This window comes from Sus scrofa, chromosome 12, assembly GCF_000003025.6.
Source record: "Sus scrofa isolate TJ Tabasco breed Duroc chromosome 12, Sscrofa11.1, whole genome shotgun sequence".
In the NCBI taxonomy this organism is placed as follows: domain Eukaryota; kingdom Metazoa; phylum Chordata; class Mammalia; order Artiodactyla; family Suidae; genus Sus; species Sus scrofa.
In genome coordinates, this window is record NC_010454.4 from 33,960,939 (window position 1) to 33,979,403 (window position 18,465).

General features: G+C 46.3%; 1 protein-coding gene across 13 annotated transcripts in view; it reads left to right on the top strand.

Moving 5' to 3' along the window:
* The window catches only part of MSI2 (RNA-binding protein Musashi homolog 2-like), a 437,683-nt gene extending 423,776 nt beyond the window's left edge, over window positions 1-13,907 (top strand). For 4 of the 13 annotated variants that reach the window (XR_002336815.1, XR_002336816.1, XM_021066170.1 and 1 more), the window contains 3 exons: window positions 4,987-5,141; window positions 6,856-6,928; window positions 9,359-13,907. Coding sequence is in view for 11 of the 13 variants with exons in the window: in XM_021066170.1 (XP_020921829.1) it covers window positions 4,987-5,141; window positions 6,856-6,897 (197 nt within the window). In the remaining 2 variants the exon portion in view is untranslated. 13 annotated transcript variants of the gene reach the window in all.

The following is an 18,465-nucleotide window of genomic DNA, read 5'->3' on the forward strand; positions in this document are numbered from 1 at the left end:
GGCAGACATCCCTGCCTGGGTTTGCTGAGGTGCCCACAAGCTTTGGGTCCAGCCCCTGCAGCTGAGGTTCTAAGCCTGCAGGACAGGCCTTTATTAACGTCTCTGGGATGGCTTTCCTGGGGCAGCCCATCAAGGCGTTGTATGCCTTGGATGGACAAGGAAGTTCCTCCTTTTATCCGATGCAGAATGCCTCCAACTTTAATTTGAGCATGTTTCCCCTTGCTGGCCTCAGTGAGATTTAGTGTCCTTGCTTTCCTGCCCCCTCTTCTGCAGCATCCTTTCCTCAGGTCCTGGATGATTAAATGCAGCAGGTGGATGAAATAGCTCCCTTGTGAATCACTTCCTGATTTGTTTGGCCAATGAACTGTGCTCTCCTATATCCAGTTTTCCTAAATCTGCCTGTGGTACCTGCCTTGTTGGGCTCTGCATACACAACTATCTCAAAAATAGGTGCATTTGTTTTATACCTGGCAAGCTGCAGAGGGCTTCCTCTATCGAATCCTCGCCACAGCCCACAGGGCATCAGGCTGGGTAGGGCAGGCAGCACTCACATGTTGCAAAGGAGGACTCGGGCAGGTGAGAGGCTGATACTCAGGTGGGTAGGTCAGGGCCGGGGTCATGCTCAGGTCTTCTGACTCCAAGTCCAGTGCTCCCTTCCTCTGCACCATATCTGCCTCCCCAACATACTTGCTGCCCAGAAAGCCCAGAGGATGCTGGGGCTGGGGGCAGGGGCAGGGGTGAAGAGGCACCTTCCCAGGATTCAACCACTGCTGTGGATGCTGCCCAGAGCAGCTGATAGAGAAGTGACCCTGCTCCCCACAGCCAGTCCCCAAACTGCAGCTGGGCACAGGGCTTGCCCCAGGGCACTTAACCAGCTCACAGCTTCTGCTGCAGAAATGCCAGGGTGTTTGCAAGACACTGTGCTCTTCCAGGACAAGAGTTAGGATGTCCAACTTATAAATCTCATCATTGTTTGTTTCTTCAGCAATATGTACTGAGACCCCACCCACCCACCCATGCAAACACCCTGGCAGAACAGTAGACAGGCGTCCTTGCCCATGAAGAATGATGTCCCATCCCAGAGTTCCCATTGTGGCTCAGGTGGGTTATGAACCTGACTGTTATCCATGAGGATGAGGTTTCAATCCCAGGCCTCGCTTAGTGGGTTAAGGATCTGGCATTGCTGCAAGCTGTGGCGTAGGTCACAGATGCGGCTTAGATCCAGCATTGCTTGGCTGTGGTGTAGGCTGGCAGCTGCAGCTCCAATTCGACCTCTAGCCTGGGAATTTCCATATGCCACAGGGGTGGCCGTGAAAAGAAAAGAAAAAAATCAAAAGAATGATGTCTCATCCCCTCTTCCCAACCCAACCCTGGTCTTTGGGACATTTCTGGCCCCTCCGCATGAGCTTGGAGGCCACCACCTCCAAGAAGACTGACCATTGAGAATTGACTGAGGGCAACTGGCCCAGAAAGCACCGCAGGTCAAAGCCTCCGAGTTCGCTTCTCACAGCTCGCTGCAGCTTAAAGGGCCAGGACTCCTCAAATGACTCCCTTGCCAGTGTAGCCAGCCAGTGTACAGTGTGCATTTCCCAAAAGAACATCGCTTTGTCCCTAATGCCTTCCCACTGCCAGAGACAGGAACAGCCCAGCACACGATGGCCTGCTAATGGTGCCCCCTGCCCCACCCCGCAAGCAGCAGAACCGCTTGCTGGCTTGAGCCTTCCCCGAGATGCGTGGGCAACCTCCTTGGCTGGTTGACATGCTTTCTGGAGCCTGCATCTTCCACGCAGGACAAAAGGGAATTGTTCACTGAGGAGCCCAGAGGCCCGGCTCCGCCATGCCTTCAACCCTCAGCCCTTGAGGGTGCAGATTCCACTGTCCAGAAGCCTAGAGGAAAAGGACCAGCCCGGAACCCGTGCTTCCTGCCTGCCACCTGCACCCTCGGCGGGAACCCATGGCCCATTCTTTTGTCCCTGGCCGGGGAATGTCTGCAGGGTGGCTCCGAGCTGGGGTTTGGGCATTAGGAAGGCAAGTGTGATCCGATGGGATGTGGGGTTTAAGAGCTGTTTTTTAATCCAGTGCTTCTCCGTGGTGATTCTGGTGTCATTTGATGGAAGAAGACTGAGCACAGAGGGGCGATGTGGGCCTAGGAAGGGCTGCTTGCTGTGAAATTCCCTTTAGGCCACCTTTCAAGCCGCAGGCCTGGGCACACAGGAGCAGAAGGGGTAGCCGGGGATGAGCTGAAGCCCAGCAGCCCTCCTGTCTTCTCAGCCTCCAGAGGGCATGTCTCCGGGAAGCATCCTTCCATGGCCCTGCGGCCTCCTATCTCCAGGCAGCCTCTGCTGATGAGATTAGTCTCTGGGTGGCTGTCCCCCTGCTGGAAGGAGCCAAGAAGGAAACCTCCCTTCTCCCTGGCTTCTAGATAGATGGGCCTGCCCATCATCTCCGATCCTCATCTGGCCAGAGGAGAGAGAGGTCAAAAAGTCGTATCCATGGCGCGCACCCCTTCCCCCCCCGCCCCCACCACCCAGCCACACCCCTGCTCTTAACCTTGAAACTGAGCTGGCTAGTTACTTTGTTGGTTCCTTGGTATAGGAGTGGGGTCAGCTGTCTGGGTGAGTCAGGAGTCCACTCTCTGAGCTCTCTCCATTTTCCCCAGCCCGGCGGAAAAAGAGTGTGTGAGACCCAGATAATACGGCCTTCTGAATATCTCAGCTTGATATTTGCCTCCACGAGTGAGAAGGGCCAAATGTTATCTGCAAGTTTAATCTTCTCTATTCAAAAATTCTGCCCCCTTTGTCTGCCAGTGCACATCAGCCATTCACTTGCTCTAAGCTGCTGTAATTTTTTCTTTCTCTTCAACCTGTTCTTTCCATCGGCCAGTTTCTTCCTTTCTCAGCAGCACTTCCAAGGGGCCTGATCTTGGGGCCTCCTGCCCCAGAGGGTGTCCTGAGCTTTTGCCTCTTCTCTGCTGAGGCCCAGCTTGGCTTGGGTCTCCTTTGCATCTCTGCATCCCAGGTCAGTCTCCACCTGTCTGGCTGGGGAGCATCATCAAACTCTTCCTGTGCCAATAACCAAGTGGATAAAAATCAATCCTCCTCTGGCTCTCAGAAGTGAGGGGCGGGGGGCCTCTCTAGAAGTGGGGGGCCGGGGGTGGGGGGCAACCGCAGGCTCCCGGGGCAAGGCCATGGCCCAGAGTGGAGCTGCAGATGTTTTTCCCGTCGGCCCCCAAGAAATGCTGAGGCAGGCAGGAGGGAGCAGCTCCTGAGAGCCATGGAAACGTGTGGAACCCAGATTGTCTGGTTCTTTGTGAGATGGGTTAGCTGTAACCCGGAAGTGGCCAGTCCCAGGCTCACCTCGAGCTTTAAAAGTCCGTGAGAAAGGAAGTTCCTGTGTGGTGCAGCAGGTTAAGGAGCAGGGGTTGCCACAGCTGTGGCACAGGTCGCAGCTGTGGCTTGGGTTTGATCTCTGGCCCCAGGAACTTCCACATGCCGCAGGTGTGGCCAAAAAAAAAAAAAATCAATGAGAGCGTACTTTTGCAATTAAAAAAAAAATTCTTTTTTCCATTTTGAAAAAGAAAAAGATGAAGCTACAAAGGGGAAATGAAGATAAGACACCGTTGACCTGGTTGACAGGCTGTGTGGCCCTCCCTGGGGAAGAAATGATAGAATTTGGGGGAGGCTAAGGGAGGGAGCCCCACGCAGTCTCTCCTCCCCCTGCCCGCTCCCCACCAGCACCCCCCCCCCGGGGTCTGTGGGCGTGAAGTCCCATCTCTCTGTAGCAAAGGCACATTCCTCGATCTTTTGCTTCATCCGGAGTTGATATCTGAAAATAACTAACCTAAAGCAGGCATTTCGGGCAGATATGCTTTAGTGATTATTTGGTTCAGTCAGTATGCTCTGAATTCATGTACTTCTTTGTCTTTTTTTTAAACAAAAGGAAAAAAAGTTTAAATCCCCCCTTCCCTTCTACTGCAGGAGGTGAGTGTGTGGGTGTCCTGTAGAATCATTGGCATTCACCCAGCTTCGGCCCCAGAGCCTCCAGATTTGCCATTCCCACCCCATCCCCCTCCCTCCATCCCCTGCTCTCCACCCCCAAAAGGGAACCCTCTGCCACCCTCATTACGGTTATGTTAAGATGCCCAGATTTTCCATGACATATCCCATCCTCCGACCACGTTCAGTATTGACGGCTTTCATACAGGGATGAAAATGGGAGGGTTGGAAAGGGAGGGAGTAGCCAGTGGGGCCGGGGAGGGGGAGAGGGGGGAAGGGGTTGGGGGAGGGGCTGAAGAATGAAGATCTTTTTGGGCTTTTTTTTTTTTTTTATTTGTCATTTAATGGATCCAAAAAACAAACACAAAAGAAAAAGTGAAACAAACCAAAAAAAGATCAAAAATCCCCTCCCCAAAGATTTTTTTTTTTCCTTCCTGGACACAAATTGCTTTGTTTCCTGTCATGTTTTAATATCAATATTAACACAATGTGTAGTCTAAAACTAGTTCCTTTGTAGTTTGCATGGGATGTGAATGCTGTCTCAACGTGCCCAGATCTAGACAAGACTGCATGAGCATCAATTCAGATGTGAAAAAAAAAAAAAAACACCTCTCTTTCTCTCTCTCTCTTCCATATATATATATATATATTTATCTCTCTATTTCTATTGTGATAATTCGGTGGGCAGTGAAGCACCTCCGGTTGGTTGCCGTAGTGTGTTGAATGATTGTTTTTTTATTCTCTATATTTTTGGAGCTCCGAGCTTCTTAGTAGTAGCCTGGGCTGAGTATTCTTGAGTCCCTGCTGATGTTTTCGCATGGCCTTGGTTGAGTGTTAGAAGTTGGGCCTCAGCTGTTTTTCTCGAGTGTTTGGCTTGTAATGACCGGTGCATGCCTGGCTTCTGGCCTCATACCCAGCTCTATTCTCTGCACACCAGTCCTGAATAGCTACAGTGCTCAACCGAATTTTGGCGCGCCCGCTTCCCCGGCAGGCTCCAACCCCGCGCGGCCCGGAGGCTTCCCGGGGGCCAACAGCCCAGGACCTGTCGCCGATCTCTATGGCCCTGCCAGCCAGGACTCCGGAGTGGGGAATTACATAAGTGCGGCCAGCCCACAGCCGGGCTCGGGCTTCGGCCACGGCATAGCTGTAAGTACCTTCCTGTCCCAGCCCTCCTGCCTCCTCCAACCTGCCCATCTCCTGTGGCCCCTGGGGGCGGGGGTGCCAGGAAAGCCCAGGGGTGGGCGGCCAGGCGAGGGCCCCGGGACCCCCACCCGCATCCTGTCAACCACGTGGGGCTGAAGCTTCTCAGTTTAGATGTTTCCTGAGCACCCGTGGGCCAGGCACAGTGTGTGGCCATGGGATGAGTGGAGGGGGCGTGGGCAGGTCAAGTGCAGATTACCCCTCCATCACATTAGAAAGACTGTGCGAGAATTCAGGGAAACAGGATATGTCAGCTTCTGGCACCTAGCTGATCCTCAGCATCAGCCCCTTCCTTGATCCCAGCCTTCTAGAGACTGATGCGGGCAGGGACCTCGGAGGTATGGCCCCGCCCTCACAGGGTAGCAGCCTGAGTCGGTAGAGTCCCCCACCCAAGGCCCAGTGGCAGCACTGGGGCCTGGGACGTAGCATGGGGGGGTGCAAGCCCTGTCCCAGGGGGTTTGCTCTGCTAATGTTTCTTACGGTTTCCAGGTTCCAAGTAAGTTCCCATTTGCGTTCTTTAGCTGCGCCCGCCCCTGGAGGCCAGATGCATTTGATATTTGTAATGCTCTGTGGTTCTATAATCTGACTAATCCAGGCGATGGAAATTTGCTTAACAGATGTGCATGCTGTTTTCAGATTGTATTGTTCTTCCCCTCTCGCGGTGTGTGTGAGCATGAATGTGCCTGAGCCCGCTCGCTCGCTGCCCCTTCCATTTGGGAAACAGAAAATCGGCCAACCTCACCATCTTGGAGGCAGTTGGATTTTGAGCGAAGATGGGAGTGTCTGCTGTCCCAGGTCCCATCCCTGTTGGGAGAGCCTTAGCTCCGGGGCTGTGCTGGGGAGAAAAGAGGAAGTGCCTACGGTCTGGGCACCGGGGCGCCCAGTCCCTGCCCCCAGCACTGGAAGCTCCCCCCACCCCCATGCACACACACGTTTGCACACTCATACATGCACACACACTTTCACACCTTCAAATACACATACACGCACACCCACACTTCTGCCATCCCTGGCCTGTGCAGTCCGGATCCTTGTTCAATTCCATTCCCAAGCCAGTATCACTTAAGGCAGTAGTTTGATAAGTCACGTCCCTTTGGATCAGCGGTAGTACCAAATCCAGAGCAGCAGTATTCAGCTTAGAGCTGCCTCAGTTTGAGAGACCGTGTATCACCAGGCGTAGAACTCAGCTCATTTCCACGGTCGGCACCCAGAAACACAGACTCTGTTTGTCCAGGAAAACCTAGCTCTCTGACCTGGGTGCTGCATAGTCTCTGCAAAAAACACCTTTGGCCTGCACGGGGCTTCCTTTCTCCCCAGCTGGAGCCTTTGGGAGTGTGGACAGAGACACTGTCATCTTTGCCCTCTGGGGCTCAGGGCACCGGTGCCCATTCTTTTAGGCGTGAGCCCCGCCCCTTTCCTATCACCCTCCAACTCCCGTGAATCTGGCTCTCAATTTTCCCCTGGGTGAGCGGACAGGCTGGGGGTGGGGAATCGGGGGCGGGAGGATGTCATCCCTGCCCCTCCTGGCACGGTGTCTCAGAATTACATATTCATGCTGGCAACCACAGTCTAGTCCTAGAAATAATTTCCTTTTCCCAGAATATGACAATCTGTTCCCATGTATAGCGTGCTGATGACCTTAACAATTGTGCAATTTTAGGGACCTTTGATTGCAACGGCCTTTACAAATGGATACCATTGAGCAGGTGCTTTCGTTGCCATCTCACTCTGAGGTATTACCTTCTCTGCCACGTGTCTCCGCCCGCCGGGCGTGTCCGTACCTGTATGCACTGGGCATGCAAGTACGCACGGGCCCTGGTCTCCTCACGTCAACATCTTTCCCTCCTCTTTCTGGACCGCTTTTCAGGGGGGCGGGGGCAAAAAAAAAAAAATCCCATCCTTTTAATCTCTTATCCCTCCTCCAGCTTAAATCATGACCCTCCTTTTTTTTCCCCTTGTCTTTTTTTTTTTCTTTGATTCTTTTGATTCCTTTTCTTGCTCATCCCCACCCCTCATCTTTCTCTGTCTTGAAATACAATCAAGAGTGTGGGAAACTGGAAGGAGATCTTGTGCTGTGCCCGTCCCAGGGGGACAGAGGCAGGGAAACGCTGGGCTTCTGCCCTGCCTGGGTCCGGGGTGGGGGGTGCCCCCAGGCTCCTGTGAGCTGGCCTTGTGGGTTGCTGGGCCCTTTCAGCTCCCCCAGCGCTCGCTGGGCTCAGCCAATGGGGTTCCTGCAGTCCAAACAGCCAGACTCCATCTCTTAGTGAAAAGAAAACATTTTTTTGCCAGTAACCACGGAGTCATTATCCAGATTACGGCACGAGAAGCAAATTAAATTAACGACATCACCTGCGTTACCCGGATTTGGATCCCTGCCAGTTTCCTAACCTTTTAAACTGAGCTCAAGTTAATTAAACATTTTTTTAAATCACTTCGATGGGGCTCTGGGAGGGGTGGAGTGGAGGAGAGGGGAGGTTGGGGGCAGTCAGCGAGGGAACCTCTTGGCCTTTTGGCATTTGGCAATGAGTAGCCATCCTTCTCAGGAAGCGTGGGCACCAAAAAGGGAGGGGAGTTCTCTTGTGAAAGCCAGACCTGACTCGTGTTAGCGACTTTGGGGCTTTGAAACGTGGGAAGAGGGACGATGTCAGCTGAGGCCCAGGGAGGGGTCCGGACGCTCATAAAAATCACAGCTGGTGCCTGAGCACCGTCGCTCTGGGAGTTGGGATGTAGGAGAAGCAAGACCGGAGATGGCTTTGCCTCGTTGGTTTGCAGCCAGTAGGACCCCCGTCTCTTGTAGAGGGTTGCCCCTTGCCCCCCTGAGCCAGCCAGGACTCTGTAGGGTGAGCCCCGCTGGAGAAGCAGGTGGAGCTGAGCTCCGTACCCCTCTCGAATTTCTCTAATATCGCTGCTTAGAAATCACCTGGACTAACGCCACTGCCTCTCTTAACCCAATAAACCCCGTGTGTGAATTCTCCCCACCCCTCGCCTCCACTTCCCTTCCAGCACTGACCCAGCCGTTGCTGGCCGGAGCCAGAGGCCACTAACAGTTTGAAGGAGAGCTACTCACGACTAATGTGGGGGCCCCAGGGTGAAGGCAGGTTCCTCTGAGAGCACGGTGGGCTGATACCCCCAAGAAATGAGGGGTCGGAAGGTGGCTGCAGCCCTTTGGGGAGTCAGTGGAGGAGGGGATTAAACAACCACCCAGTGAAGCAGATCCCCCCGAAGGCCAGGCACTGGACCCTGGAACCGGAGGGTAGTGTGGGGCCCCACGCCCTCGAAGACCTGGGCAGCGTTTCCCGGAGGGGGTGGTGGAGGGAGGGAGCGAGGCTGCGCCCAGCCCAGCTCCCTCCTCCAGCTTTACTTTAGGACTCGGGAGGATGGAATAGACAAGAGTGGAGGTCACCACTCCCGCCCCCCAAAATGATCAAGCGGGCCAGTTGAGTCCCCCGGCCACACCAAAGCCTGTACTTCATCCCCGACAGTGGTGATCCTTGGTCATTTTGCGCCATCCACAAAGGTGGGGCCCAGGCTCACCGTCACTTCCAGAGAACTCAGTTAGCAAGTCTGTGAATCCTGAGCCTGCTTTTATTTCCCAGAACCAGAGCTGGGTATTTGTTGTGTCTGTTTCTAGACGTGTCCTGACCTTGAGTCTTTGGGATGTCCTGTGGATTTTTTTTAGCAGAAAGGTGCATTATTGACAGCCACTGATGGGTATCTCAGGAGAGCAGAGGTTTTTTTCTAAACGTTTAGCTTGGCGGGGGCGGCGGGGGGTGGGGGGGGGAGGAAAGAAGGTGAACCAGAGAAAGCACCACCGGTGCAGTTTACTGGTTCCGCTGAAAACCCAGCATGACCCCATTTCCCGCCATCCCCTCGGGGAGTCTGCAGTCCTGTAGCAGATCCGCCCACCAGCGAGCCAACAGAATGAGTAGCCAGGCTGCCCCCTCCCCAAGCATCAGGTGTGGCTCAGATGTCGCAGCTCAAGGCTGTGGCCCCAGGAAGCGCTTAGCCTGGCCATTTGCAAAAGCCACCCCCCCCCCCTGCCCCCATAGTCATACTTTGTAAGCGCTCGTTAAAGAGTTGGAGTCAGCCGTGTGTTTGCCTGACATTTCTTCTCTCTTCTCCCTCCCCCACCTCATGTTTTCCTCCGGGCCCCTCCCCTGCAGAGCATACCTGGATGTCCAGGCAAGACTGGGCGAAGTTTCTGAGTGGCCCTTTGTTTAGGTGATGTCACCAGACACCTGTTCCCCCACCAGCCTCACTCCCCATCCCAACCAGAGATGGCTCACTTCGGATCGAGGGCGGACTACATCTCATCATCTCGCGAATCTGCTGTAATATAAGACGACAGCTTTTAAATGTGTATATATATATCCCATGATTTTGGGTTTTTGTTTTGTTTTGTTTTTCTTGATGGTTTCCCTTCCTCTTCTCTCTTACCCCTTCTCCTTTGAAATCTCTTTGAATCACATTTGGTAGTGATTTTGACTTAGTCCAGTAGTCGTAGAGCTTTAATATCTAGTTCAAAGCTAACCATAGTATACTTGTTATCTTAAGGTATTTTTTTTTTTCTTAAAAAAATTTTTTTTTTTTTTTGGTGTGGCTTGTTTTAATTCTGTTCTCACTTTTAAAGGATGCCGAGATGGTAATATTACTCTCACTATTTTGGTACCAATTCTGAGACTGTATGAATTTTCAGGTGGAACCTGAGCACACACACAGAAGCGAGGTCGTGAAGCGTGGAGCGGGAGGTGGGCATACATTTTCTACTTTGCGTTGTAGGAGAAGCGCGATGTCGTAGGCTAATTAACAGACTCTCTAGCGGTTCTTCTTTTGTGATGTCTCTTTGTTAACCTGAGTATATCTATTTTCGGCAATAAGGTAAGGACGACCGTGTTTGGAGGGTCCTCCTTTTCTATAAGTGCTTTTTTTCTGTTGAAAGAGGTGATATTATAAGGTTTTTTGCAATTGTGACTTCTAAAAAAAGAAATGTTGTAAATACAATTCCATTAACTTACATACAAACTATTAAGAAAGAGAGAAGCAAAACTATTTTTGTGAGGGAGTCGGTCCCAGGCAGGTTGATGCTCTGTTGGAAGGAGGAGGGGGAGGAACAAAGCAACCGAGTCAGTCACTGAGACGGAAGGACCCCGGCTGCCTGGCCGACCCTGGGAAAAGTTAGAACACTGTTTAACTTCTCTTGTCTGTGTGATAGACCTAAGAACTGTATTAGTGTCATACCAGCATATTAACCTCCGTCTGTGCACAGCTTCCGACGTTACCGTCTAGTTAGGTTTTTATTTAAAAGATGAAAAAACTGCTTTTCCCAAGACGTTTTTTAAAAACAAAGCTACAATTTTAATATTTAACATATTTAAAGTTTCAAAGCACACCGGTTTGGCTTGGGTGGGGAGGGGTGGGGGGACATTCTTTTTCAGTCTTAATTTTTAAAGATTTGATCATTTTCTATTGTCCAATCATTTCAGCACCTCCAAAGGTCCCTAGGACACTTGGCCTCTCTTCTCCCCCTGCCCCCCCACCCCAGCCAGCCCCAGCCCCGGGGACCTGTGGGCCAGGAGCAAATAAGCCTGCATTAACGACACCTTTTCTCCATTCACTTTCTATTTACCAATTAGGAAAGCAACCTTTTGGTTTATATATATTTTTTTTAATACCTCAGTGCTGCAAGTATCACCAGAGAGGCTATGAAAGAATTTTTTTTTAATTTATTGTAGATGTACACAGAATTTTAAAAAATAAAAAGTATAAACATCGCTGCACTGTGACTGGTGGGAAAAACTGACAGTTTCCTGTTTGCACATGTTTGACATTTGGCTGTTATAATATATGGTCCTCAGTTGGGGAAAGATACTTATGATGAAGGATATTTTTTAATTTAACTTTTTTTTAATATTGGTAATAGGTCGGCAACAGCAACTATAGAAGTACAAGTCAATAGATGGCATTAAAACATACTGTAGTGTGGATATATATTTTTTTTCTTTTTTAAAATGTGATATCGACGTTTTATTAATATTTTTTAAATTGTTACGTTTATAAATTTGGTACTTAAGGCACAGCCAGTATGAGACACTGAATGCGACATTTATTATAAAGAGCTGCTGCACTCCTATTTTTATAAATTTTACTAACCAAGTAGACTAAATGTAGACATTCACAGACATGGTAGGGCAAAAGCATCTTCAAGCAAAAGGCTCCAAAATGCTAACTCAGAAAGAAAGAAAAAAAGCCTTTTCTCCATTCTAGTTAAACAGCGACAACATTTTTTTTTTTTTTAAATCATGTTCTTTGTTTTTGCAATAAAATGGTAGGTTGTTTGGCGAGGGTTCTTTTCATTTTTCTTTCTTTCTTGTTGTAGTTCCAAACAACCACGTGAAAATGCTGGGCGCTTTTAAAATATCAAAACTCGTTCAAGGAATAAAATAACAAAATAGAAGTTTTATTTAAAAAAAAAAAACAACAAAAAAACAAAGAAAAAAAAAAGAGACAATAAATTCCCAGAAATTCAGTGTCTAGACTAGGGAATTTAATTACTATTTTGTCCATGTTGGTGATGTACTGTCCTACCCTTCCTTTCTCTGCATCCCCCGTCACCTCATAGAAGACTCTTTGTTGATCATTGTCTGTTAATAATGTATAAAATGGCTATCTTGTAAGCGTGCTGTCCTGGTACTAGTGTAGTCACTTTTTTTCTCCTCTTTCTTCTAGTACATATTGATAGGTATAACGTAATTAAGGTTTAAAAAAATTAGACATAGTTATTCAGATTTAGGACCAGTAAGGATAGAACTTTCTCTTATTTATGAAAAAAAAAATGCTCATAATTTTGGGGGCAGTTTTTTCCTTTGAATTTTTTTTTTTTTTCAATTTCAAGGTTTAATTTCTTTTTTTTTTTTTTTTCTTTTTTTTTGCTGATCTGACGTGGTTTCAACTAACCCAAGGTCTCACGATGTTCAAATGCCGGCAGACTCTACGGCGTTTTCTAGATTCCCACCCCCCCTCCCACCTGCGAAGGGGTGTGCCATACTACCTTAAATGCTAACGCTAGATATGCAAAACTGGATTTTTTTAATTTATTTTTTAAAAGAGGGAGGCATGGTATATTAAAATGATTTTACTAAGAGAAAAAAAATATTTTTTTAAGAATGCTCAGAAGAAATTGATAATCTGTGTGAATATGTTTTAGATGTTTATAATACCTTTTGAAGAGACCCAGTAGCCCATAGCACAAATCTCGTGGAAATCTGATATGTTTTCATGTGGCTACCTAGGTTACGGTTCACGTTAGTCGCCCCCACTCATCTAGAAGTCCATTTTGAAAGATTTTTGTAAATTCTTTTCGCACTGATGTTCGGCCTTGTCTTTGTTTCCGTTAAGCTCAATGGCGAAGACGGGAGCCACCTTCCGCCTTCCCTGGGGGACGCACCCTCGTGGCTGATGGCTTTTCCCGGGGATCATAAAACAGCCACCGGGGGGCAGGGACGTTCCGGCTTCTAGATCCATCTGCCTGGGGTCCCCAAACGCCTCTCCTCCCCCACGAAGAGGAGAGGGAGTGGCATTAGCTCCTGGACCTGTTCCTGGTTCTACCTGGACGGGGAGCTGACGGGGGATGACCGAGTCTTGGGGTCTCCTCTCCAGGAGCGTCTGCACACCTGGTCTGTGGCCTTCCTCACACCCATTGGGAAAACCAAACAGCCTCGCTCTCTGTCCCCGTCGCTCATTGGCTTGACTCAAACGAAGCCCCAACAGGCCTTTGTGTTTCTCTCCTTCATGACCTTCATCTTAATTTGAACTTGTAGCTTGGACTTTAAGGTAGCATGGCTCTATTGCTGTCAATTTAATGTTTTACTGCACAGCAATTCACAGCCAGTGAATGTTACACACATCTTGCTAGACTAGTATAAAAATCATTGGGTAAGTGTTGGTTCTAATGACCTGAAAGGTGTTCAGTTTTTGTTTTCCGTTTTGTTTTTTTTTTTCTTTCTTGGTTTTGTTTTTTTTGTTTTTGTTTTTGTTTTTTTTTTTTTTCCTGTTCTTTTTCATTTGGGGATTTTGGAAAAAAAAAAATTTTTTTTTTTTCTTGGTTCCAAATAGCAAAACCAAACCTATTTTGATCTTTAGTGCAAACGAGGGCTAGGGACTTAGCCACCACCATCACCACACTGCTTCATTCTGCCATTCACTCACTGCAGCATAATCGAGAATAAAGCAATATAGTTTACTACATTTTTTATTGAAGGTCAGCCATGCTTTCTGTATTATATTGCATATGAAATTGTTTACAAAAGAAACACTAACTCATACTTCTCTTTATCGGTTGGAAGTGGCACGCAGGGACAGAGGGAGGCTGAGGGGGGGGTCGCGGGGGGCGGGGGGAGGAAAGGATTTTTTTCTTTCTTGAATGTGCTTCACAAGCCAGGCTATCTTCCAAGGAAGGCTGAAGGGGATGGGGTAGGGGGATGAGGGGAGCAGAGGGACACATGCAGACAAGCACCTGGAAGAGAGACCCTGGGAGGGCTCCCTTTCCCTCACCCTAAGCAGAAAAGAAGCAGAAGTCCGCTCAGCCCCGTCCTGAGCACAGACACTACACAAAGGAGACGCTGTATGTTAAGCAATACTTTAATACTGTAATATGTTTGTTTTCTTTTTCTTTCTTTTTTTTTTTTTCTTAACCAAAAAAAAAAAAAAAAAAAGTAAGCAAACTAAAACAAAGATATATAAACACAACCCACCCCTCTGGGGAAGCAACTGTAATCCAAACACTTGGCTATCAAATCCACAGAATGTATTGTCACAGACGAGAGTTCATTTCCAGGAGGCAGGGGCGTGCGGGGGAGGGGGATGGGGACTGAGAGACAGAAGTTCCAGAGCCTTCCCGAAGGCTCTCTGCTCCTGTATTCTGTACATACTGTACCATCCTGTGTGCATCTGTGAGTGTCCTCTCGAGTAGCGTGGGCTAGCCAATCTGCCGTTCATGGTGTATCGTAAACTCGGAATTCCATATGTAATAGGATGCAAGTCGAAGCGTTTCATGTGGACATAAATGTATCTAAATAAAACTTTCCCTAGCACTGTGGCTGACCTCACCCTTACTTTTATACTTTAGTATGAAACTGATGACAACTTTGGTAGTGAGTATTTTTTTTATATATATACATATATATGTATCTATATATATATATATCTCAAGCATCTTTCAGGTCTTTGTGTGTGGCTTTCTTAAAGCCCTGTTGTAAAAAAATTACTATGTGGATGGCAGTCTCTCACATCCCAGATGTGGAAAGTATAATTTTATATTTGTATTTTCAAATAAATAAGTTTGTGAAAGGTTTCCATCCTCTACTGTGGTCCAGAAATCAATGTGTTTGTCTGACAAAAAAAAAATAAAATAAAATAAACTGTTTTGAACAGAGTCGTCTGCTGTTCTTTGGTGTGTGGAAGAGGGCGGAGTAGGGGGAGCTGTTGTGTGGCTGGGGGAGGGTCACACCTGCCTCCTTAGCAAGAATACTGGTCGCAGGAGTTCCCTTCGTGGCTCAGTGGTTAACGAATCCGACTGGGAACCATGAGGTGGCGGGTTCGATCCCTGGCCTTGCTCAGTGGGTCAAGGATCCGGCGTTGCCGTGAGCTGTGGTGTAGGTTGCAGACACGGCTCAGATCCCGTGTTGCTATGGCCCCGGTGTAGGTGTGCGGCTACAGCTCCGATTCGACCCCTAGCCTGGGAACCTCCGTATGCCGCGGGAGCGGCCCTAGAAATGGCAAAAAGAAAAAAAAAAAAAAAAAAAAAAAGAAGAAGGGCAGGGAGTTTGACTATAGTCCTATTACCAATGAATGACAAAATTGAGAACGCAGGACATCCTGCTCCCGGATTCAAGCCTGGAGACAAGTATCGTTTGTGTCTGCTTGGGAGTGGAGGAGGGGCCTCTAAGTGCCCATCTGAGCCAATGAAATGTACCCCAAAGAGGCAGAAAATTATCCAGCACAGAGAAAATCAAGTTTTCAGAGAGTAATAGTAAAAATATAGAACAGAGGGGTGCCCGTTGTGGCTCTGCAGGTTAAAAACCCGACTAATATCCATGAGGACAAGGGTTCAATCCCTGGCCTCATTCCGTGAGTTAAGGATCCAGCATTGCTGGAAGCTGCGGTGTAGGTCACAGACACGCAACTCAGATCTGGCATTGCTGTGGCCGTGGTGTAGGCTGCAGCTGCATCTCTGGTTCAACCCCTAGCCTGGGAACTTCCATATGTCACAGATGCAGCCCTAAAAAGAAAAAAAAAAAAAAGCAGAATAGAAAACAAATCATCAAAAATTCAGACAAGGAAAAAGGAGGAATGACAATGTGAAGGCAAATATAAGCATAACAAGCAAAGTAAGGTATAGAATTTAAAAAAATAGAATAAGGAGTCCCCATCGTGGTGCAGTGGAAACAAATCCGACTAGAAACCATGAGGTTGTGGGTTCGATCCCTGGCCTCACTCAGTGGGTTAAGGATCCTGCATTGCTGTGGCTGTGGTGTAGGTTGGCGACTATTCAACCCCTAGTCAGGGAACCTTCATGTGCCAAGGGTGTGGCCCTAAAAAGCAAAAAAAAAAAAAAAGAATAATAAATATAATAGAAAAATCAGCAAAAACTTGGAAAAAGGAGGACCCCCACAATGTTAAGATAAATGTAAACATCATAAGCAAAGTAAGGAATTTGATCAAGGGAATCCATCATTATCAAATAAATGAGAATGGATTGACTTTTCTACCTTCACAAAACAGAGTCAGATGTATTTAGAAAAGCAAACCCTGGGTGTGTGCTGTTACGGAAACTGATCTAAAAACTCACTAAAAAGAAAAAAAAAAAAAACAGGGAGTTCCTGTTGTGGCGCAGTGGTTAACGAATCCAACTAGGAACCATGAGGTTGTGGGTTCGATTCCTGCCCTTGCCCAGTGGGTTAAGGATCCGGCGTTGCCGTGAGCTGTGGTGTAGGTCTCAGACTCAGCTCGGATCCCACGTTGCTGTGGCTCTGGCGTAGGCCGGCAGCTACAGCTCTGATTAGACCCCTAGCCTGGGAACATCCCATATGCTGCGGGAGCAGCCCAAGAAATGGTAAAAAAAAAAAAAAAAAAAAAAAAGCTAAAAACAAAGGGGTGGCAAAGAGAAAATAGGCAAATGCAAACCAAAAAAGGGGTAAGAACTGCAATGTCAATATCAGGGTGGAATTTAACATTAAAAGCACACAACAGAATATTCTGTAATGACAAATGACTCTTTTATAATATAGTGGTGATAAACCCCATGCCTCCATTACCAGAAGCACTAAACACCTCAATCAGAAACTATTAAAACTGCAAAGGGAACTTGGTAAAAATTAAATTACAATTGCAGCGATTTTAGTACACATTTCTCAGAGCTAAGCATTCTAATAGACAAAAATATTTAGAGGAATTAAAAAATGCTGTTAGTAAAAGATCCGATAACTATATTTAGCATCTTTTAAAACAGTGCATTTTTTGTTGTTGTTGTATATCCATATATACAAAAATCAATCAATACATGCAAAAGTCAATACTTGGCCAAATAATAATTATTGTTAATTTGTAATCATTGGTGATTACATAATATTAATACTACTATGAATCAGCTTAAATAAGTAGCAGTTTTGTAGTCTATATTTCATTATCATAACCCTTTAAGGACAATTAAAGTGTGGCTATAAACATTATAATTGCACAGAAATTAAGAAGCACAACTCTATACATGCTTAGATCCAAGAGGAAAATTAAAGAATATGCAAACTGTCTAGAAAGCAACAGAAAGCACACATTACACGTGAACCTATAACATACAGCAGAAGTTGTACACAGAGGGAAATGCATGGCTTTAAAGGCCTTCGGTGGAAAAGTGTACCAGAAGGATGCAGCTGATAGAGGCTGAAAGCTGTAAAATAGAAAACAATAAAGTCATAGAAGGGATAAATAAATCCAAAAGGTGGATTTTTCCAAACACTAATAAAATAGAAAAATCACCCTGAGTAAGAAAGGAAAGAGCAAAAATAAACACTCTAAGGAACAGGAAGGCGACAACCACAAATAACAGAGAGAAAAGAATTAATACTTAATGGCAACACATCTAAAAATTTCAAGGAATCAGACCATTTCCCAGCAAATATAAATTACTGAAACTGGTGAGGTGTACAAAATCAGAATAAACTGACTACCACAAAAGATATTGAAAAAGTAATTAAAGATCTAATATTGAAATATGGGCAAGGTACGAATGGGTTTACAAATGAGTTTTTCCTAACTGATAATTTCAATGCTATTTAAATTATTTAAGATGATAGAAAAATAAGGAAAGCCCTACTGTTTTGTAAAGTTAACATAGCTTTGATGTCAAAACCCAATATAGAAATAAGACAAAAAGATACATCTACAGACTTATGAGCTGGAAATGCAGAAATTCTCAATACGATCTTAGCAAAGAGAATCCAGCAATGTTTCAAGGATGTAATATAATATGACCAAGTAGGATTTATTTCAAGATTGCAAGATAGTTCAACATCAGGAAATCGATCAACATAACCTATTATACTGGCAAACTAAACGAGAAAAAAATTATGATCACAACAGTAGGTGCCCACAAAGTATTTTCAAATATAGCAGCTATTTCTAATCAAACCCAGGAAAGTTGAAACAGAAACAATTACATAACAATATAATAAAGACTATTTACCAAACCCAATAGCAATTATCCTGAGCAGTAAAACACAAAACCTATTTCAATTAAATTAAGACATTTATAAAGGTGCTGTATCACTATTAATATTTAATTTTATCTTAGAGCTTCTAGAGAAAGCAATGAAGTAATAAAATAAATCATGTAAACATTAGGAGGAAAAGACAATGACTGCAGTCCTAGAAATTTCAAGATATTCCAGTTTTTTAAAAGACACAGAAAAATTTTGGCTGAAATTGGTGTAAAACTTTGATAAGTTGGCTGGATACAAGTTAAATATACAAAAATCAATTGAACTTCTAATAAGTGCTTGATATTGAAAATAGGAAAAAATATTTAGAGATAAATTATGTAAGAAAAGCATATGATCTATAATAAGCAAATTTAAAATATCATTAAAAACTTTAAATAATATCTGAAAAATCAAACGATCTCACATTCTTAAATGAACAGAGCTAATCATAAAACATCAGTGCTCTCAAATTTTATATATACTGTATTTAAAACACAATTCTTAAGATAAAACTGTAG